The 24,028-nt window shown below is 44.6% G+C and overlaps 1 protein-coding gene across 1 annotated transcript in view; it reads right to left on the bottom strand.

The window, feature by feature from the left end:
- The window catches only part of TMEM230 (transmembrane protein 230), an 83,260-nt gene that overhangs the window by 16,368 nt on the left and 42,864 nt on the right, over positions 1-24,028 (bottom strand). The window contains exons 2-3 of the mRNA XM_085636356.1: positions 23,065-23,194; positions 18,955-19,077 (exon numbers count right to left, since the gene is read on the bottom strand). Of these exons, the coding sequence (XP_085492482.1) occupies positions 18,955-19,077; positions 23,065-23,163 (222 nt within the window). The 5' untranslated portion in view covers positions 23,164-23,194. The remainder of the gene's footprint in view (positions 1-18,954; positions 19,078-23,064; positions 23,195-24,028) is intronic.

The raw sequence follows: 24,028 nt of genomic DNA, 5'->3' as shown, positions 1-24,028 counted from the left end.
CAGCCTTATCACCCACATCATACAGTCGCCCCTGTTGCTCTCTACTGAGGCCCCTGGCTGCCTCCGTGACGAGGGCCCTATAGGCCGCTTGCTTAAGGTGTAGAACATGCAGTGCAGCATCCGTCACCCCACTCCCCAAATCACCCTCTAGTTCAGTAATTTCGGCCTCCACTCGGGTCACCTCCTCCTGCTCGCGCCTCCGGGCATGGGATATGAAGGAGAGGGCCTCCCCCCTAATAACTGTCTTGAAGGCCTCCCAAAGGGAGATAGCCGAAGGGACAGACCCCACATTCTCCTCGAAATACCGCTGCAAGGATTTAATCAGGTCAGCGCGAATAGTGGGGTCGCGCAGATACCAGGCATTAATTGGAGCTACCCTGCCCTCCCCCCTCGGGAGGACACCAAAGTGCAACAGGAGCGGGGAGTGATCTGAAATACCCCGCGCCAGATGGCGCACCTCTCCCACCCTCCCAGCATAGGCCGCAGGGACAAGGATATGATCAAGCCGCGAGAGGCTACCATGGGCACCCGAATGGAAGGTGTATTGCAGCTGCGTGGGATGTTTTAAGCGCCAGCAGTCCACCAATCCCAATGTATCTAAAAGGCCGGACAGCCACGCCTGCGCCCGGGGGAGGTCCCTAGGGGGGTGACGATCCATAGTCCCAGAAACCACCGCATTGAAATCCCCCCCAACCACCAGAAGCCCCCCCGGAAGGTCAATGAGGAGGCGCCCCAGGTCCGCAAAAGTGGTAGACTGTAGCCCCGGTGGGACATACACTGAAACAAAGACAACCACTTTGCCCTCCATTCTCCCCACCAAGGCAGTGTAGCGTCCCCTCTCATCATGGCGCACCTCATCTATTTCCAGCGGGAGCGAGTTCTTAACCATGATGCCCACCCCCCGCGAGCCAGACGTGAAGCCCGAGTGGGCCACCAAACGATAGCCACGCCGATTCATGGCAAAGAAGGAATTACCAAAAAGGTGTGTCTCCTGCAGAAAGACCACATCTGGCGAAATTCGTTTCAGATACTGCAGGACCACACCTCGCTTAATCCTATCCCCCAGTCCATTAACGTTCCAAGACAACAAAGTCAAGTCCCTACCCCCCATCACTTACAGAAGCCATCACTCGTCCCCCCGAGAGCACCTCAAAAACACCAATACAGTAAAGGGTTTGCCTTGCGGTAAAAACGAACAACACCCCACCCCAACCCACCCGTCCCAACAGAACTCCCCCCTCCCTGCACCCCTGCATGAGCCCAAACAGCCCCCCCAAAGTGCAGTGTGCCTGTCGCCCCATAGATGAAAACACTAACTAGTCCCCCAGAGGAGGAGGGAAAGCCCCCAAGAGACCCCGTACGACCTCCACGGGAGGGGAACTTACACAATCAGTCAATGATGACGAATAATGTTGTCCAGAGCAAGGCCTACTATTAGTCCCTCAGTCCTGATCCGGCAAGCCCTCCCCTCCAACCGCGCCCCCCCCCACCCCCCCCGGCCCCGGTCCCCGGGCAAAGTGTCCAACCAGTCGGGACGATCAAAAAAGTGCGTGCGGCCATCCACCTCTACCCTCAACTTCGCTGGAAAAAGCATCGCATACTTGAGGTTCAGGTCCCGTAGGCGACGTTTGACTCCGAGAAAACTCAGTCTCTGCTTCTGGACCGCCGGAGTAAAATCAGGATAGAAGTTTACGTCCGTATTGTCGAGTCTGACCGGTCCTTGTTGCCTAGAAGTCTGCAGGATAGCGTCTCTGTCCCGAAAGTTGAAGATCCGGGCAATGAGAGGCCTCGGAGGGGCTCCGATCTTAGGTCTCCCTCCGGGGACCCTGTGGGCACGTTCCACTGCGAAGAGTTTACTCAGCCCCCGGGGCTGGAGACGGGTGAGGATCAGGTCCTCCACAAACAGATCCGCCGCCTCCTCCTCACGTCCCTCCGGCACCCCGACAATGCGAACATTGTTCCTCCGGGCCCGACCCTCGGAATCTTCCAGTCGACGATCCATCAGGGCGCTCGCCTGGCCCAGTCGGCGCACCTCCTTTTGGAGGGCCGCCACGTCCGTTGTGAGGCCCGAGGTGGTGTGGGCCAAAGAGTCGACCCGGTCATTCGTTTTGGACAGATCGGCCCTCACCAGGCCCACATCCACGAGGACCGAGTCAATCTTTTGCGCCAGAGTGTCAAAGCGCTGGTCCACTGAAGCCTTCATCTCGGCGATGGCGCCCATGACGTCCCGGAGGGTCAGATCCGCGGGCAAAGCAGGGGCATCAGTCGGGCCAACAGGGGACCTACGCGGCGCCTCTGGAGATCCCTTCTGGAGGGTGTAGCGGTCCATGTTGTTAGACTGAGGAGCTGCGCCACGGCGGGTCGATTTCACCTTTGCCCGGTCGCCATCTTGTTTCGTGGCCATGGCTCCAGTCCCCAAATCGTGCCAATCTCCTTGAAAAGGGCTGACAGACCGGTTCACGGGCTCCGGGGGGGGGCGACCACAGCTCCGAAGGGCGGATCACAGCTGGCGGGCCGGCAGGGCACCCCGATGAAGTCACACCACCGCACGCCGCCTCGCGACCCTACCTCGCTTGGCAGCAAGGAGGGCGCGAAAGCGAAAGCGAAAGTGCGGGGTACGCGAATCGCCCAGCCTCGCCCGCCGCTGTTGTTCACTTTGTCTCCGGATCGCCCCACAACTCCAATCCGGGGGGCCGGCGTGGAGAAGGCCGCAAACCTCAATCGATGCTCCCGCCGGTGTCCGAGGTCCGATTTGGAAACGGAAAACGGGTAGCACCTCAGCTCGGTCTCACGAACACAGTCCCCTCATCTAGGACAGGATATAGTCAGGATTTATGCAGGAGGTCGCGGAGGTCCTCGGGAGCCTCGCACCTACGCGGCCATCTTGGTTGCGCGCTAGGCTCCTCCCTCCACACGGAATTGTTGTGTGCGATCAAGATAAAACAATAACACACGTCTTGGATCCAGACGGTGGAGTCTCTCCTCCTACTTGGACGGATGCGGGGGCAGAAAGAGGGTGGGCAAAGTGATGGTCTGACCTATGTGGAAAGAGGTAACCACTTTGGGAAGGAATGATGGCCTTGTGCGGAGCACAACCTTGTCCGGATGGACTGCAAGGAAAGGAGGCTTAGATGAAAGAGCTTGGAGCTCACTCACCCTGCGAGCAGAGGTGAGGGCAACCAGAAAGGCAGTTTCAAGAGTGAAGAGCCTGAGAGGGCAGTTATGTAGCAGCTCGAAGGGAGCGCACATAAGGTAGGTTAAGACCAGATTCAAGTCCCACTGGGGCATCATGAAAGGAACAGGAAGAAAGAGATGAGTGATGCACTTTAGAAAATGGTTTACAATAGGGGACTTGAAAAGAGAAGGCTGATTAGGCAGCTGAAGAAAGGCCGAAATGGCCAAAAGATAGCCTTTAAGAGTGCCCAGAGCAGAGCCCTGCTGGGCCAAAGAAAGAAGGAAGAGGAGAACCTCAGAAAGGGGATCTACAGCCTTTGCTGCACACCATGCCACAAATTTGTTCTACCTACAGGCGTATACCGTCTTAGTGGAGGGACTCCAGGCTGCCAAGATTACATTACAGACTTCGGGAGGAAGGTCAAAAGTTGTCAACTGTCGCTGCTCAATCTCCACGCAAAGAGGTGGAGGCTGGACAGGTTCGGTTGGAGGACCCTCCCCTGCTGCTGCAACAGAAGATCCTCCCGAAGAGGCAGTCTAATCGGAGGATTGATGGCCATGTGTAAGAGCTCGGGATACCAGACTCTCTGTGCCCAGTCCGGCGCCACAAGAATGACTTGGGCCTGGTCGCGCTTGATCTTCTTCAGCACTCTGGGTATAAGTGGTATAGGCGGAAAAGCGTACAGAAGACCGCAGCTCCACTTGTGACAAAAAGCATCTCCGAGCAAGTGCCGCCTTGGAAATTCCAACAGGCGGAACTGCTGACATTGCGCGTTCTCTTCGGTGGCGAATATATCTAACCAAGGCTCTCCCCACTGTTAAAAGAGACCTTGCACCACCTCAGAGTGAATACGCCATTCGGGATCCATCACGCATCTGCGGCGGAGTTTGTCCGCCCTGGCGTTCAGAGAACCTGCCAGGTGTTGAACTACCAAGGACATGCCCCGATATTCCAGCCATGTCCAGAGGCAGAGAGCCTCTTGACATAGGGTCCATGACCCCACCCCGCCCTGTTTGTTGCAGTAACACATGGCGGTGGTGTGGTCCGTGAACACCTGCACTACTCTTCCTCAGACAGAAGGAAGGAATGCCTTCAGTGCAAGACGGATTGCCCGTAGCTGCAGAAGGTTGATATGGAGCTGGGACTCCGCCGGAGACCAGAGGCCTCCGATCTCCGCCTCTCCCATGTGGCCGCCCCATCCCAGAATTAACGCATCTGTCACTACTGTGAACACTGGTTGGGGAAGAGAGAGGGATCTGCCGTCGACCCAATCCTGGTTCGAAAGCCACCACTGCAGTTGGTGTGCAGTGCCCTCCGAGATCTGGACACAATCTGAAAGATTGCCCTGATGCTGCGCCCACTAGAATTTCAGCTCCCGCTGCAGAGCCCATATACGCCACCTGGCATGATCCACCAGCAAGATGCAGGAGGCCATGAGGCCAAGCAGCCTCAGGGTCATTCTTACCAAAACCCCTGATAACGGCTGAAACATCTGTATCATAGCCCAAATATCCTGGACTCGCTTCTCGGGAGGATAGGCCCGAAACGGCGCTGTGTCAAGAACGGCTCTGATGAAAAGGAGCTTCTGAGAGGGAATCAGGTGTGACTTCGGCACATTGATAGTGAACTCCAGCGAATGCCGGAGGTCTGCCGTAGTCTGGCAGTGGGCGATGACAGCCTGGGGCGAACTCGTCTTAAACAACTAGTCGTCGAGAAGGGGAAGACTGGAACCCCTGATCTGCGCAGATGAGCTGCGACCAAACACCATCACTTTCGTGAACACCCAAGGGGCGCTGGTAAGGCCAAAGGGGAGCAGGGTGAACTGAAAATGCTCGTGGCCTACCGGGAACCGAAGGTAACGCCGGTGGGCAGCCAGGATGGGGTTGTGAAAATAGGCGTCCTGCAAGTCCAACGCTACCATCCAGTCTCCAGGGTCAAGGGCAGACATGACTTGAGCCAGAGTCAACATCTTGAACTTCTCCTTCCAGAGGAAGCGGTTGACGTCCCCGAGGTCCAAGACAGGACGCAGGCCTTTGTCCTTCATGGGCACCAGAAAGTAGTGGGAATAACAGCCACAACCTACTTCTGGTGGAGGGAATCGTTCGATGGCTCTCTTGGCCAAGAGAGCCGCTATTTCCCGACGGAGAAGGGCCAAGTGATCCTCCGAAATGTGCCGAAATACTGGTGGCATGGATGGAGGGGAAGTCTTGAAGGGGAGGGAGTAGCCCCTCCAGACTATTTGCAAAACCCACCTGTCCGACGTGATGGTGGACCAGTGGGGGAGGTGATGGCGAATCTGCCGCCTACAGGTCTTTGGTGGCCCTGAATGGTCTAGGAAGGTTTGGAGGCTGCAGCAAAGGGGGCGGTGTTGGACTAGCCCGCCCTCTGGCCCCCCCGACCTACATCGCTGGGTCACACGTACCCGGCCGTGCAGAGACTGATTAGTTTGCGCCGGCCTGCGGCTCTGGTTGGAACGTGGAGGGGCACCCCTTCTGTAGCCACGAAAGGGGCGAAAAGCAGACTGCAAGGGACGAGAGGACACTGTGAGGCCTAAGGACTAGGCCGTAGCCTTAGAGTCCTTAAAACGCTCAAGTGTGTGTCTGCCTTGTCACCAAACAGGCGACAGCCATCGACGGGCATGTCCAAAAGGGTAGATTAGACATCCATTGAAAAGCCAGACGTTCTCAGCCAGGTGTAGTGTCTGAGTGCTACTGACGTTGAAACCGTCCAGCCTAGTGAGTCAGCGGTGTCCAGTCCACACCCGATGGTGAACTTTGCTGCATCTCGACCCTCTGCAATGGCACGGGCGAGGACAGCCCGGGCCTCACCCGGGCATTGTGGCAGTACTTGCGCAACCATGTCCCACACAGTGTGTTGGTACCGGCCCAAGAGACATGCAGTGTTCATCAACCGCAGTCCTAAGCTGGCGGAAGAAAACATTTTCTTCCCTAGGTGGTCCAGCTTCTTGGATTCCCTATCTTGTGGAGCTGTAGGGAACGCACTACCTATTAAGGACGATGCTTGAACCACCGAGCTCTCGGGGTTAGGATGTTGGGAGAGGAAAAGTAGGTCACCTGGAGCCAGGCGGTGGCGTCGGGCGATGTTCCTGTCCATAGGAACCCCTATGTTGGGCTTGGACCCGGCTCCCAGAAAGGGAGGGAAGCACGGAGTCGACCCTGCGGACTCTGATGGCAGAGCCGGAGAGTGACAACTCTCTGCATCCCGTGATGCATCGGCCGACAGACGGGGAGAAGGCAAAGAGCGACGACGATTCTTCGCTTTTTTGTGTTTCGACTTACCCGAGGAGAGCGAAGACTTCAATGACGAATTATGGTGGCTCCGCAACTGGTCCCACGACCTTCTTTTCAACCGGGACTTCGAATGGCGCGAAGAGGACTGTCGAGCCTCCAAAAGCTTTTGGGACTGCTCCCGCAAAGACTTCGGGCCATGGCCCGGCAGTAGGAGCTCAACTTCGGGTCGTGGTCGCGCTCCGGGCACCAGAGGCACACGAGGTGCGGATCAATAACGGACATCAACATGTGACAGGAGTCACAACGTTTGAAGCCTTGAAAAGAGGTCGACAAAAGTCAAAAATGTTTTGTCATTTAGTGACAAATGGGGCAAGCTTCTCTCCGGATCTGCGCTGGCTGGCGCTGAAAAAGAAAGAACTGATGTCAGTGCGCAGGGGTGGCGTCTAAGTAGATACCCCAATGTCAACCCGGCGACCACGACGCAGACGACTGATACGGAGTCGACCAACACCACCTACCGACGCTCAGGGGTTCTGCTACGAAAAAATTTCTCCGGATCCAGTCTGACGCCTGGGCACAATTCTAAGGTAAGGAATCTATAACTAATTGTCTCTTTCAGGTGAAGGGAATCTTTATTCATAGTCTATGGGAGTGTGAGGAGATTAAGACTGTGTAGAAGGAGGTTCTTAGTCACATTGAGGCATTCATGGGGAGGGGATAGGCAAAGACACATTGAAATCCAATAGGGATATGGCTCCATACAGAAGACGGTCATAAAAATTGGTGGGAGAAAAACAAACAAGATCCTTTTTGACACCAGTAGGGGGCTGCTAAACATCTAATCTCTGCTGGAGAAGAATGCACTGTCAGAGGGGCTATGAATGTGCAATCGTTGGCATATGATAGCGATTGAGAAATTAACACTCAGATCTGCAAAAAAGTTGACAAAATATGGACCCCAGTGATTGAATACCTGAGACATTTGCCCCGAAGGCACTTTGTTCTACTCCAAGTTCCAAGCCCTGGGTTTATTTGAAGTCAAAACAAAGTGAAGGTGATGTGCCTGCATGCTGTGTTTGTAGAGGAGGTGTGCATGGGTGTCCTCAAAACATATTAGTTGGCACAGAGTGCTGTGGGTCTGTGCAAGGGGGCATGGTGGGTGATTTATTGTTTCTGTTTTACAAGGGTTGCTAGTCCTGGGAGGGGTTTATTTTATAACGTCTTAAAAAATGAAGAATCTGATCCAGTACTGAGATGAGATAACGAGCGAGAGAACAGGTGATGGAATAAGTTGGGGGTCTATGTATCATGCTTATTTAGCAGCTGTTAAAAACAATAATGCTCATGCTATTCTCTTCAAATTCTCATTTTCTATATTTTTGTTTCTATGTGCTATGCATTGGTAAAATAAAATAGGTTACCCAAAAAAAAGAACAGTATTTCGGAGATTAACTTTCTCTGTCGGCCGTAATGGCTGCCTGGTGTACCTGGACGGAAAACCTGACTCAGCCACAGGTGAAAGATATAACATAATGTGGATGGGCAGTGTGGATGTATTCTGGAGCTTTGCTGCCAAATTCCATTATGTCAGATGCTTGCTCCTGGAGTATGAACAGTAGAAAACAGTATCTGTGGCCTCCAGTTAGGCCGCTCTGATATCTGCAGAAGAGCCATGTACCACCACTATCTAGGTCATTATAGTGCAATGAGGATCATCCTGTCTCTGGCAAACTTTAGCTTCATCAATAATAATAATAATAATAAACAAGTTTATAAAGCGCCTGGTTACACTAGACTAGTGTGTCCCCGCGCTACGGTGCAGCCTAGCGGCCCTCTGGCATAATATGTAATTTACAGCCCCTCAAAGAAAAAGAAAAAGACCGCAGTGGTCAATCTGCGGTAAAGAGGTACGTTTTCAGCTCCTTACGGAAAGCTGCCTCCGACGCCTCCAACCGGAGCCCCCACGGGAGTTTGTTCCACTGCTGAGCCGCCAGAAAGCGAAAGGAGCGGCCACCCATCCTTACTCTCCTGATGAAAGGTATACTAACCTGTCCTATACCGGTAGATCTTAACTGACGGGTGGGGATATATGGAGTTAAAAGATTGGATAGGTAGGTGTGCCCCTTCCCCTGTAAGATCCGATGGCTAACATAGAGGGCCTTGAACAGGATTTGTTTCTTGATCGGAAGCCAATGCAAGGTGGCCAGAGCCCTCTTAGAGGGAGCTCTCTTAGGCAGCATCAGAACCAAGCGGGCTGCCGCGTTCTGGATACGCTGCAGTCTCTGAATGCATTTGATATTAGCTCCCAGGTAAAGGACATTCCCATAGTCCAGCCTTGATGTTACCAAGGCTTAGACCATGGTTTTCCTGGCTGTAATAGGTAGCAAGTCCAAGATCTTCCAGAGTCCCCGCAGGACTCCAAAACATGTGCCCGCCACTTGTCTTGTATGGTGCTCAAACGAGAGCTTAGTGTCAAGCCACACCCCTAGATTCCTGACCTGAATATGGATGTCATCAAGGAAACTGAAGAAAATGTGTAAAAATATTTCTCTGACTAATTCATAAAAAGATTGGATTTTGGGGTGTGGCAAATAAGTATACCTGAAGAAGCCTTAAAGTACTTTGTGGTTGAGGGCTCATTCATGGTTTACTTAGCAGAGAACATGTCTGCCTAGCCTGGATTTCATGGACAGTGTTATGATTCTATTGTTCCTGTGCTTGTTTAAGGAGTACATTTTGGGGGGAAACTGTTGGATTGAATCACATTCCTGTTCATGATCAGTGATGTCAGGAAGGCCTGGAGTGCTAGATGGACTGCCTTGACCTCTAAAAGGTTGATGCAGTTTTGGAATTCTCTCTTGGATCAGGGCCCTGGAACCATTAGAACTCTTAGGTGTACTCCCCATCCAAAAGAGTATGCATTGGTGACCATTGTTTGAGTGGGAACGTATTGGTGGAAAGGAACTCTCAGCACAACATTGCTCCAAAGGCATCACCACAGAAGAGACTGTCTTACGAATTGCAAAAGATGACGTTTGCCTTACCACCTGTTAAATCCCTTGAGCTCTGCTGATCCTCTAGGATGCAGTTGCATTGTTTCGCGTCTGTTGGGCTCAGAATGCTCTGTAGTTGACAACACTCCTGACCCATGGATTCCATTTTTCTCTCCAAGGAAGCACTCTCCCTTGCCTTGTATCCACAGTAGATCCAGGGTTGGTTGGCATTTGAAATGGAACAAATGCTCATTTCAAAAGTTGACCTTGAGTCCCAGATCAAAGAGAAGTAATATTATGTACTTAAAATGTTGTAAAGTTGCTGATTCTTGGTATTTGTCAACAGTCGACCAAATATAGGTAGATGAAGAATGCATTTTTCCCACAGATGAACTTCCACCACAGCCATAGGCCAATCTGAGACTGAAGCAAAAACTTTGTATTGAAAATGTGACTTTACTTAAACAAATCTCACTAACTTCATGTGCTATTATTGTAAATTGGAATGCTGCTGCATCAAGCAACATTTCTATATTTGGATCCACTTGTTAGCAATCTTGTATTCTATTTTTAGTCCTTTCTTTTGGGTTAGGAAATACCTTGAGTAAATTCCTTTTCCACTCCAAGAAAAAGTATACTTGTTTCTTTGCATAGTAAATCCAGATGGATTTGGGGTATTTTCCTTGGTGTAATCACTGGTTGTGGTGTCCTAAAGCAAAGAGCAGCACCATTTTGCATAACATTCATCAGCCATCTGTCATCAGTTTTACTTATTAACCTCAGCATGGATTCCCATGGGGATCAGAGGTAAGTAGACTACTTGAGCTTTGTGAGACCTGTATCCGGTTGGACTAGTGCTGTGTGGAAGCTCTGGTTGCACAGCTAATTGCACTGGAAGATTTACGAGACTCACCACTGGAAGAGCTGGAGCCATATCCTGAGGAGCAACAGGTATTCTAAGAGTAGACAAAACCGACGCTTGCCTTTGGACTTTGATATACTAGACTAAAGGGTTTTGCACCATCTATAAGAGTTGCATTGTCACAGGATCATCTGAAGGCATTACAATGAATTGAGGAGAAGGATCTAATACCCCATCGTCGATGGCGAATATGAAGGAAGTCTTCTTGACATTATTTTTGTAATGGGTGAACTTCAAAGTGTTGTGCTTCGATGCTAAGTGGAGTAACACAGAATGAAGCAGAATCGAATAAGAGGTTGCCAACCTGCCCCCTGTGATCTCTTAACATTGCATGAGGACCTCTTGTCGAAGTTGACCTTGTAACAGATGCTAGATCTGTCCTAGAAAGCAAATAGGCCATAACAGTGACGGAAATAAACGCTGAAGCTCTTAACATCAATCAGGAGTTTGAGACTTTTGGGAGTGGCAATCATTTTTGTTCCTCATTCCCGGTGCTCTTTCTATGTAAATCATAAGGGGCTGCCATGCAAGAAGCCCCCTCACTGGCTGCTCCATCATGCTCTTTCTGCAACTCATTGCTCCTTAGTTCTTCAAGCATCCTTCAGCCACAGCTGCTTATGTGATCCTTTAACTATCTTCTAGACACTGCTTTACATAATTCACATTTTTCCACTAGATTTGAAGATGGGAGGCTGACCACACACACTCAACGTAAATCATTAGCAGTGTTTTTCTATCACATGTGAGGCATTTCACTGGTACTGAAGACATGATGGCGGCACAATGGAAGAAACCTGCCAATTAAACTGAAATGATTCAGGAAAGCTGTTAGAAACCACTCTTGGGTGGAAAAAAATGCTGTGAAAAACAAACTTTCAGAAAAAGATAACTTTCCTCTAAAAAAAATGTGACAAAATATGTAGCCGGATACTTCTCTAAAGAGTTAGAAAAGAAAAAGAACTGAGGCTGTGGAGTCAATGAAGGTACAAAGCCGGATGGGAGAGAAGCAATTGGATTCATAAAGGAGCAGTAACTGATTTCATGTTTTCTATGTAATGCTGATGCCTACCTGGCTCCATTTCACTTCACTTCCTCCACGTTTTTCATTTTTATTAGTCAGCAAGGATCATGCCGAGTACTGTATTGATTTTAATTCGTTATATTTTCGGAAAAGAAAACATTTAAAATTCTGATTGTTTACCCTTGGTAGGCAGCAGTATTTGTATCTGCATTTAAAAATGCCAGATGTTCACTATTTAAATATATGGTTCATAAGTTGTAAGCATGTTCTGGGATTACTCGCACACATGCAGGAGTATTCGAATGTTTATGACTAGCGATGATTTTACGATGCAGAACCAAACATGCACAGGGTTTGAAGAGGAACTAAGGCGCGAGTGTCTCTATGGCAGCAAATAATCTACTTATGTATGCAGCCCCCCCACCCCTCCCGCAGTACACTATGGTGAGGTCACTAGTTTTAAAACTACTACATAAAAAATATGTGTGGCCTATGTCACCAGATTACTTGACACCATTCGTTTTTAGGTTGAGCCTACCAGACAGCACAAGGTAAATGGTTGGAAAAGATCCATACTCAGTTTACCAAGAACTTACAATGGGCTTAAAGTCTGCCCACTGCTTACCACTAGTTTACTATTGTCACTCTCATTTGCTTGCTTCTTATTTGATGGATCGCCTTGTCTATCTTACGTTTGTTCCTCTCCTGGAGCACCTCTGTTTTCAAGTGGTCTCCCTTGTGTGCTTCTCTCTCCCCATGCTCATTGTGTCTCTCTCAAGTCTTGGTGTTTCTACCCCCCCAAACCACCCACAATCGGTGTTGTTCTCCCTGGCATGGGTGCTTCTCTCCCCCTGTGCGGTGTTGTTGTCTCTCGGCCGGGTGCTACTCTCAGCATACGCTCTATGTTGCTCTCGCCCTTGTGCTTCTCCCATCACCCCGTGTTGTTCTCTCCCTCGTGTTCATCTCCCCAGCCCTCCTTGCTGCACTCTCCGTCGCGTACTTCTTTCCCTTCTATCCCTAAACCACCCCTCTGTTGCCCTCTATCCCAGTCTTATTTTTGCTTTTCTCGAGGGCCATGCAGCAAATTACTGCCAGCTAATCTGCTTTATAAATAAAAACACTTTGGTGCTACTTCATTTTCACATTTCATTTCACGGATCCTTTTCGGATAAGTAAATTAAAAAAAAAAAAAAATCAAAAGGCACATGAGTCACACGCATGAGTTCACATGTGCCATGAGCAAGAGCACCCAAACATCATGACGCACGACCCAAAATGACGCGTTGACAGTGGCCGAGTCACTGCCCCTTTTTTCTTTTAGTTCATATTGTATAGCAGCAGAATTTTGGCAAATGCAGGACAGCATGAACAAAAGGCACTGACAGAGCCAATAGTTCTCAAAGGAGAGATCTACTGTCTTCGCCAATGCTTGTTTTTTTGCTTATCCTTTAATCATATCCTTAGGAAACATATTTTCTAACAATTTACTACCTTGTCCCTTACCTTGGTAAATGCTGCCACTGTGTGGCCATATGGCTGAACTTAAAAATACTTCTGAAAGCTGTTTAAATAAGTAGCTTATATTATGCCAGACCTGTAAGAATGCATAACTCGCCGAGTTATGCTAACACAAAATACAAGTACAGCGGTTGGCTACTCCGCCTTTTGGCTAGCGAAAGATACGTGTGGGGGCTGTGCTTTGGATTGGATAGTTTTAGTGTATTTATAATCAGGCGCTCAACATCCATGCTGAATAGTGTGAAGTATTTTCACAGGACCTAGCTTCTGGCAGGGTTCCGCTCTCCCAGAAGGCAGGGGGAAGAAAATCATGGTCTCAATTTCAGGTATAGGCTGGACCCTGGTCTGTCTCCAGATCTAGAGCGAACAATTAGGGAAGTGTCCACAAGACGTTTATGGATCCAGGAAAGGGCCCAATCCTCAGCTAACGCGGTAAAATAGAAAATCACTCAATTTGTGGAGAAAAAAGAGAAGTCTTCTGGCAACCCAAAAGCAAATAACATGACACACATGTACCAGGCACTTTAGTAATTGGCTGCAAAAATATTTAGTTCGGGAAAACTGAAATAAGATACCATTACCTTTATGGCGATCCTGTTACTTTTAAGTCCACAGGTTTCCCCCATTATCTAAAACCGTAAACTGCCTCAAAAGCTAATAAATAGTTACTGTACAGACAGGTGTATGTCATATGGCTTTCCTGCATGCTTATGCACTATCACTAGTTACCTTTTATATTTTTTTAAAAAAGAGACTAATCAGTGTACTGTGGGCTGACGAGTCAGATAGAGGGAAGACAGACAGACAGAGCAAGGAAATCAGCATGTAGGAAACTTTACCATAATCCTATGTCTGGCACTGAGAAACAAAAACTGCCAGGCCATGCCCCTGTCAGCAGGGCAACCCCAGATGCAATGATCATCAGTGGCTGAGATGAATCCAAGTATTCCTTCCATCATCTTGCTGTTTGCTGCAATAACATTAATGAAAGCTGGCCTCCATTGAGAGGTTTCAGTACTCGCTGCATAGGAGGCTGCTCTCCTCGCAGCAGCCCCTGCACCACAAGGACACAGGGCTCAAACTAAGGGGCGGATGAGGGGGAATCATGAGACTGATCTGTCTAATCAAGTCTCACATACGACAGAGACCAATCTCTAGAGGAACGGGAAGATACTAGAACCCTTGTAAAAAGAATCTGCCAAATAAAGACACGCCCTCGGGTTTAAATGCGTCAAGCATCAAAAAGATAAAAACGATTCTAGGCAGAAACCTTGTTTATTGATTCAAACTGCTCTCTCTCTTCTGATTGCAACACTGGCCTCACTAGAAACGGGCTTCCGGTTGTAACAGGAGTGAATATATTGTCCAGTGCTGTGGGGATGGTCAATCCTGGAATGAGAAGCCCTTGGAGGATACGGACCCACACTCATGGTAGAGTCCATTTTAACTACAATGGATGGTATTCATTTTCAAAACAAAGTCCCCTGTCCCCCAGGTAACTTTTCTGAGAACATCTAATCAATCAGCAGCAATTCCTGATAACTGAACAACGGTGTGCAGCCTGTGAAGTTTTTCTGGAAAAGTTGATTCCCACAAAGCCTTCAATGCTCCAAACCCGGCATTTACAGAGTAGACTGACCAAACACTTGCATATTGAAATACCACATGAAAAGCAGCTCTCCGCACCGACACACTGAAAGACACACTGAATCATAAAGCCAGTTCACATAGAACATGAGAAATTAAGAACTTGAGTAGTGAGACCTGTAGGGAAGGTAAATAGAATGCAGGTATGTAGGACTTCTGGTTCTGAAACGGAGAGGTACTGATTTTCACACTTGGCGAGAGGTTCAGATTCAGAAGATCCTAGTGAAAATTGTGTTCTGTCACACCTAAAGCTTTGATAATCTGCCACCGACTGTCATGAAATGTGTATTTACTACTGCAAACCTGATTTAAAGGAATATATGTCGTTACTATGCATTCCGTTGCAACGCATGCCTTTACCACGCATGCGTTACAACGGAATGTTTTTTCTACGCTTTGCCTTTACCTCGATTTTTCCCTTACCACGCTTTTTCTTTTTTTTGGGGGGGGGGGGGGGGGGGGGGGGAGACACCCCCAAGACCCCTTACTTCTTTTTTTTGCCTTTTTCGCAGGTCTCCGCCGACACTGAAAACGGACTGACGCACTGTTCCGTGATGACGTTGCTTGCGTGGTAAAGATGGTCGTTGAATCATTACGCGTTGTGAAGACGTTTACGAGGTAAGTGTACCGTTGTAAACGTAATGCGTAGAAAATGCTGTGTGGTAAAGGCTGTTTCCCATTTAAAGTTGGGTATTAATACAATCTACCAGACACTTGAGGAAGTGCTAACGCCAGGGGAACATTTCTTGACAGTTTTCCGTGCTGGAGAAGTTTTCTTTTCATTATCTAAGCATCAAAGACAGTGAACCAGGAGTGTGATTGTAGCACACTACCCCCGGCAAAGCGTGCAGAAAAGAAAAGTCAGTCTTTTCGTGGTCTATGATTGAGCTCTGTCACGACACAGAAGAATCATCGAGGGGTAATCAGGATTCACAAAGAGCATTTCAACACCTTTGTTAGCAAGCCTGGGCTTCAAGCAGTCTAAACCATCATTGCCCTTGCTCTACGACTGTATTAAGGGGGTTGAGCAATTGATGGAGTCTATTTTTTATTTTCTAAAGCCCATTGCTAACACAACAGGGTTGATCATAATAGATAAGAATAAAGACTGAGGAGAGGAAGTTTCTAGGCCCAATAAAATCCTCGCCTACACCCACAGTCCCTGGCAACAAAAGCTAAATCTCTGGGAATCATCCAACACTTGTCATTGCACCCCATATTAAGGCATTCTGCGGCTCGCATTACCACAACCCCGGCTCGCTACGAAGGGCAAATCCGTGTCGGCAGAAAAAGACACTCTCCATCTTTGTTTCCACTTGTGTTTCATTTAAATGAGATTTTTTCAATCGAGTTTTTCTGACTTTCTACAGATGATTACTAATGAACCTTCAAAATGGCAGCTGTTTGCATAGTCTGCTGTGCTAAGAAATGTGACCATGTGTCCTAAGCTTGAAGAAAACTCCACTGATTATCAAGGGAGCCAAGAATTCAATTTGAATTCTTATGCCTTTTACATAACGCTTACCTGGCCACGAATAATGCACTAAAGTGGAACTACAACAATCTGAAAACAAAAATTACCAGGATAAGAGGTAGGCATTTTAGATTCTTAGGGGCCAAACTGTGGAACCAACTGCCACTCGCTCGGAGACGGATCCCACATATTCTTTAGTTCTATCTTTTCTGATAGTTCTGCAGTCTCCACTGCATATGTTCTTATTATTGTTTCTCAGTGCCAGGAAACCTTCCGCAGCATAGCGCTTTATAAGATTCAAAATCCACTCTAATAGAGACAGTCAACAGAGAAAATAATGCATGTGGTGTGTGTGCCTCAAGATATCATTCAGGTGTTTCACTGTAGAATGAAAGATCTTAAACGCTCAAACCAAGTTAAGTAAAAACGAGAAATGATTAATATGAAGAACGACACATGAATGGGCAAAGAATTAAAAATTAAAAAATGAGTCCACTTTAACTTCCTAGGACATGATGATTGAATGTTAAAAAGGTCTTCATCCAGGGCAATACAGTAAACAATACAACTGTCTGTGTGTATGTATGTTAATAAAATATATATATTATATATTTATATATATATATATTTTCTTTTTACAGGATCAATCGTCAAGCTGAAGAACAGCAAGCTACAGGCCGTGTGTACACATTTTTCTTTATTGCAGCCAGTTCCAACCACACTGACGCGTTTCAACTTAAACAAGTCTTTCTCAAAGTGAGTGAGCACCACCACCTCATGAAATAAATTAGTGCCATATTTCATAGACGGCATACTGAACTCGTGCGTGTCCCAATGTTCTTGAGACTTGAATGATTTCATAATTCAAACTAGTGCTTTTTAACAATATTAAAATCACTTTAAAATGTCCAACGACATATTTTCACACATGAACAATTACTGAGGGTCTAAACATAGAAACACTTCAAAACAAAAATTATAATTCAGTTAATATCACACATAATATCCTAGACTCTATCAGTAGTGTACTCCGCATAATGCCCTGTGTATACAAATAATATGAGAAAAGGTGTTCTCATCCGGAGCCTCCTCTGCAAGATCAGAAGCAATATTATGTCAAATCATTCTGTATAACTAAAAATATTTTTGAACATTTTAATCAACTTTACACGGAGGAAAAAGAATGAAGTGAACAGCATATCGGGCCAGTGCCCTAGACAGTGACAATAAGGCAATAATATTGCAAATGACATTTTTAGACCAAGCCTATAAAGTATTAATTTTGCAAACTGCTTTTATACATTGATTTTAAATAATGTGACTAGGTCTAAGCAAACAGTTTACACATTAATTTAAATCACATGTCTAGAACGTTTTATCGATCCCTTGATACTTTTGCTGACCATGATTTTTTATACGTTTTTATTGTAATCTTTTGATTAATACAATAAACTTTATTTCACTTTACTTCCGCTTAAACTACCTATAACTTTCCATAGTATAACAATCACATAGTATCTATTATATTAAAATAAATAATCAAAATACTGTAGAATTTCACCCACACAAGAAATATAAAAAAGCAGCAAACCAATATCATGAGATAAGAGCAAGAGGGAAATATTTTACACATATAACAATTAATAACATTTAAGCAATAGCTTCTTTGCTCACCCTATTGTCTACTACCGCAAGAAATATGCCCACCTTGTAGCATAGATTAATATTGCTACATTCTAAAATTAGAGACAATAGGTCTTGCATATCGCGGATCTGGAGCTCTCTAAAAAAATTGGTAATAATGTTTTTCCTTTCAATTGCAAAAGCACTACAAAAGAGTAAAATATGGCATAGTGTTAAAGTGCACTATGCACAATTTGGGCAGAGATTATCTATCTGATGGTCCATGATGGCGCTCACACCACTGTATTTCCACTTTGTAAATAATAGGACCGGAGCTAATCTCAGCTTCAATATCCAGCGCCGGGCAATTTGTGCTTTCATATTTTTCAAATAGTGTTGTAACTTGCCTTTAAACTCAGCATGTGTTAAATGAGCAAGCTGTTGTCTCTTCCTACATTTTGATGTATTTGCGAGTAATCTCTGATCATATTTTTTTATCTTATTTTTACTAAGACTCAGCTGTAGTTCGTTAAAAGTAAAATCAGAAGACAGATTAGAGCCTGCAAAGCATTTCAAAAGTTTAACATCCAATGGTTTCCACCTCTTAATTGCATTTGGCATTTTAACAGATATCTAAATGAATCAATTGGGGATAACCATAAGTTCATTCCATAATTTCAAATTCTCGGCCAATATCTATACTTGATATTAACAAGGCCTAATTAATACATCCTTTTGGGAAATTCAACCAGAGTTTCAATATTACAGTTTCTACTGATTGTATGTGCAATATATCGGATTCCACCATAATTTCAGAGCCGTAAATCAGTGAACTTACAATTTTTATGGTATACATTTATTTCAGTACCTCAACAGATCTTTGTCCCAGGACGGAGTCAAGTTTCAACGACCGAGCAACCATGTGTGATTTAAAATTAAGATCATCTTTGAAAATTATGCCTAAATATTTATGTTCTTTTGCAACCTCCAACAATGATGTTAGTTTCTCTTTGGTCAAGAATAAGACATACGGATGCTTTATGTACAAGCAGCCAACCATTAACCAGTGAAACATGTAATGCTTTTCAGCAGCCCAGGAACCGCAGCATATATTGTGAAATCTCTTTTGAGTCAAGAGAACACGTGCAATCCTCTTCTCAGTATCTATTGTGTCACTTAGCTGTCTTTCAACAAGCTCTGGTCTTCAGAATGCCAGATTACAAGACAGCTCCTTTACTAATGCCTACAGTACAACAATTTCAATCTGAAACAAAATAAAGTAAACCCTGCTATAAAAACATGAATACATATTAAATATAGACGTGCTTACCCCTCCGCTAATGTACCCAGTCAGCAGTAAGGCTCCTATCACAATCAGGAGGGTGCCAATGGAGAAAAGTATTGTTGCCAGTGCAATTGCCTTGTAGGGGATCTTTGGAGGGCTCTTTTTAAACTGAAGAGAAAAGCATGGAAATATATGGTTATTATTTGCCCTTGTTTTGGCAACCGAAAACAAACTCACCCTGTTGGGACAGCCCTCTTCCTAGCAAAGGAAAAATAAATACAGAGCATATCAAAGCATCAATAAACAATGTGTTGAGAGGAAGTATTCACTTACTAAAATGTCTACTGATATACCAGACGTAAACTATAAACACTGCCTAATCCACAGAGAGAACTCAAAACTTTTGTTGCTAAGATTGTTTATTTTTTTTATGGCACAGCCAATAAGAGAAAGAAACCCTAATTAGCTAGGTAATTCAAGCCATTTCCCAAGCCTATGTATCCATGGGAGAGGAATTTTCATGGAACTTACAAGACCGCTCCACCAGAGTGGTGGCTACCTTTGGTCAGAGATATGTGGGGTTTTCTGCATTATTATTTGGATGTGCGAGCAATTATGCTATTGTTCTTGGTTCTATAAAAGCTGCATTGAATTAAATGCTAAAAATACTATTCAATAAACTATGTATATTGATGGAGCATGATAATTTGAGAATTAATTTGCTTGATCAAGTCTGATCATTTAGTGTTAACTTAATATATTTTATAAAATGACTAACAGTTTAATATTTTTCAAACACGGGAGAGTTTCAAAGTACAACGTAAAAACAAGCAGGAGTGACATAACACATTTAGAGTTCCAAAACTGCATCGTAAAAGCATGCAGAAGGTTTGCAAACTGAAGTAATGAGAGTCATTTATGTCATGAGAGAGAAATGTATTAAATGTACCTACAAATATGGTATAAAAGTAAATTCCAAGTAGTGATATAAAAAATGTGATTATGAAAATGTTTAAAGTAAAATTATTCTTGCTGATGGTTAAGGCTCCCTGTTATTCGTTTTTACTGATTTTCACAGATAAAGACAGAAATCACTTTTATTTCTTGTCTGTATTTATTTTTAAATGTGGATGAAAATGGAAATTGGGCTGCTTTTTGAGTAATTCTAAATACTGGCTGCCATGACTGCTAGGCCAATAGACGTGTGGATTGATAGATAAGGGGGTTAAAAAAGAAAGGGGTTTTAGTAAAGAGGCTTTAACAGCAGTAGTTATGCACAAGGTTCATACTGAAATTTGCATATTTTCATATAAGTGCACTGATTTATCTTCTGCGGGTGTTCACAGCACTGAAACCTGGCAGACATTCAGGCATGAGTGCATATTTATTGGTTAAATAAATGTGGAAATATACTAATATCAGCTTACTTTTTCCAAAAAACCCAAAGTAAATATGGATAAATACAGATAAAATTAGCAAAAAATAAATATGGATAAATACAGACGGAAATAGCAAAAAAATAAATACCATAAAACCGGGAGCCCTACTTATGTTTTTTTCTTGAACATGAACATGTAAATAGAAAAACAGTGATTGCTTATACTTTTAGAAAAATCTTAATCAGACTATGTTTATAAGTTTCAAATATATGATGCTTTTATATTGTTTCTTATGCATTCTCTATTTTCTTATACGTTTCAATAATAGTGTGTTTCATTGTTTAGAAAATTATGATTTTGTGCTTTTCCATGAAGGCCTCAAAGCCTGTTATTGTATTATTTCTTTTCCTAACATAGGCCTCAGAAAAATGTAATTTGTCCTTCATTATTTCTAAAATGCTGATCTATTTGCTTCAGTTATGACTGATTATCACTAGAGTTTCCTTCCTACGGTTAGAGTATTCTTTCTATGAATAATTGTGTTGACTTTGTTGCAAGCTAACATGGAAGCGAGCACGTGGATACGGAAAGTGTCAATGTACTTCCTTTTTCCGAGAGGACTTGATGTTTTACAAATGAGCAAAAGCATTTTCGTAAGAGCTCCGGATGATTGTGAATTGGAGAATGATCACGCCATGATCACACCATGGATCCTAATCAATGGAATCATGTAATACTGTCAATTAACTACATTTGAAGGTTGGAATTGTGAACGTTTTGAAGTATAACTAAAAGGTCGTTCGCTCTCGCGCTCTCCTGATGCTCTGGCTAGCTGGCTAATTTTCTTGCAATTCTTGGGCGTGACATGCTGTCGGTCCGAACTTGGACTCCTTCCCTGAACTGAACTTTCCTGAATTATCCTTGCACTTCATTGTTTGGTAATGTTGGACAAGCTATACCTTTTAGGCTTGAGGGGTTAGCTAATTTAGACTTTTGCACGCTGTGCAATACTTTTCTTGACCGTAGGATTGTATGAATCTCAAATTGCATATTGAAATTGCATTGTGTATCTTTTCTCTCTCTTTCGCCTCACGCCAGTTATTGATTTATGATGTATTTTGCCTTGTTCTGTTATATTGTGAAATTACCTGTATTCATTTGAAATAACCAAAGTACTTATAATTCTAATGTGTTTTTGTTCATTGACTATTCATATTGAAAATTAGATAAAGGTACCTTGATAAATATATTGAGTTTGTTTTTTATTGATGGGTCTTATCTGACCTAATTTGTTTTGGATGTTGTTGTTAGTTAGGAATTTTCTTCATTACAGGTTTTCATGAAGGAAATAGCATCCATCTCTAATTATCTGAGTGCCTATTTGCTCTTACAAAGATCTATTGAAGGACCTCATGATTTGTAAGTGGTTGTAGAGTTTCTATGGGCCCAAACTTTTGAATGGTAAATGAGTATTTTGTTTGGTTCATGGTATATTGGATATTTGTGCAGGTTTATAAAATGTACACCGCTTCCGCTGGATCAATATCATGGTTGAAGTTGTCATATTATTGGTGTCTTCACAAAATAAAAGCTTGACTACATCCTCATGTGGTAAGTACTGGGACAGATCACAGGGTAAGGACCCGATTACTTACCAGTACTCTTATTTCCTTAAGTCCTAGTGTTCCCAGTCACAGCTCTCGTCCCTCCATCTCAACTTTGTGTACTTTGCCAACTACAATGTCCTCCTATTTTGCTTAATAAAAGCAGATCAGTCACAAGCGTAAGTTTGAAAGATACAAGGAAGGGACGGTCTTCTTATAAAAACAAAGAAGAAACAAGCATTTATAGCTAGATTTCTTCTTTTTCTCATCTTTAGTAGGGTATCTGTCTTTGGATTTTGAAGTAGGGGGAGACTACCTCACGTAGTAAGAATTGTGATGAAAAAATGGAACTCAGGGTAATGAAGATTACCAGTGAGTAATAAGGGCATTCTCTTCAACACCACTAAAGCATTCTCATTGGTCACTGGGGCACCTCTAACTGGGAGAGGAGTGACTCTTGAGGATTCTTAAATACATAAGAATATCATATTGAAGCGGAGTATTCTGTCTTTACAGGGTCCCAGAAAATGACAAAGTGCCATTTACTCAGCTTATACACACATTTATAGTTCATTTTATTTCATGTTTTTCATATCACATACAATTGCAAACAAGGGATTTATAAAACACACATTTATCTAGCCTAATTTTTTTAAAGTACATTAAAAACACTGTAAACAAATCAAATCATGTAATCCACTGAATCATAAATATTTTTAAAAACAAAATAAACCCAAAACATTGATTAAAAAGTCAAGTGAATAGCTGCCTGCTAAATACTGCAACAAAGTCCAGTCAGAGACTCCCAAGCAGTTTATTTTACACTGGAACTGCATTAAGTGATGAGTGGAACAAACTGTAAAATTTTAAATGCTGGGCGAGTTTCCAGACATGCTCTTGCCTACTCATAGGAAGCTCTGAGGTCAGGCAACATGTGGCCACGATCATAAAAGGGTGGCTCTAAGGTGGACAATTGTCAACTATGCAGTTCATGAGTTGGCATTTGTTCAGTGGTTCCAATCTCGACATTTGAAGAACCAATCTTCCAAGCTCTTCCTCTCCACTTGCTCCCTGTCCCCCAGCCTGCAAACAACGACCAAGGGCAATCACAACCAAAGAAGGGAAAGGTCCGCAGTAGTTAGAGTAACACCAACAACAGGCTGCCAGCTTACCTGGAGGTCGATGTATCCCTCGTCTGTGTCAGAAAGCTTGGAGTATTTCACTTTGCTGCTGGGGATGCTGCCTCCCACATTATTTCTGGCAGGCATCATGAGAAGTGAGACCAGCGTCAAGGACTACAACCTGCCGGAATGGAAACAATTACTAAAGATGTTGCAGGGCTTTTTCACCATTTATATTTTAAAATACCAAAACTAGTAAAACTTCTCAACAAGGACAATGACAGTGGGCTCCCCTACAAATTTTGCAGAACCACGCATACCACCTATTTTGATAACCAAGCCAGTAATCAAAAGTGCTATGAAAGTATATAGTTGTGCTTCTAATTTACATATTAACTTGGTTTGAGAACCTTCATTTTACAAATATAAAAAAGGTTTTGGTACAAATGATACCAGACTGAGTGGTATGGTACAGCCGATAAGATATTTGTACAGTCTGACGTCGGAGTAAGAATTTATGTATGTACCTCACTCCAACATTAAAATTTACATTTTTTATGGAAAGATAAATCACACAACAGAAAACAAAATATCACATGCACCAAGCACTGCAAACAGATCAGACAGCCCTGACGCAGTGGGCTCAATAATTAACAAACTAATAAAAATGTTCTTATACACCCATCACAAGAAATAGATATATTTCTGTCACTAATAAAGGCAGGGAGGCAAACAGAGAGAGAACATTAATGCACAGAGCATCCACTAAAACAAATATCACGTTGAATTAAAGTCTTAGAAGTGTACCAACAACTATCAATCACAGAAGAGATTCCCTCAGGCCTCCAACAGGCATCGCACTCTTGTTGGCCAGAGCATTAATCCGGGTCTTAGATATGGTGGCGGCTTCTCCGCTATCTGCTGCTTTTGCTTGGTCTCCAGATAATCGTGTGCTGCAATGTGGTTGGAAAACACAAACTCGCAACTAGGTGGGAAACCACAGCTAATTATTGCA

The sequence above is a fragment of the Triturus cristatus genome, chromosome 11, assembly GCF_964204655.1.
Source record: "Triturus cristatus chromosome 11, aTriCri1.1, whole genome shotgun sequence".
In the NCBI taxonomy this organism is placed as follows: Eukaryota; Metazoa; Chordata; class Amphibia; order Caudata; family Salamandridae; genus Triturus; species Triturus cristatus.
The sequence above is the reverse complement of the archived record's forward strand: the minus strand, read 5'-3'. Positions and strand labels throughout refer to the sequence as shown.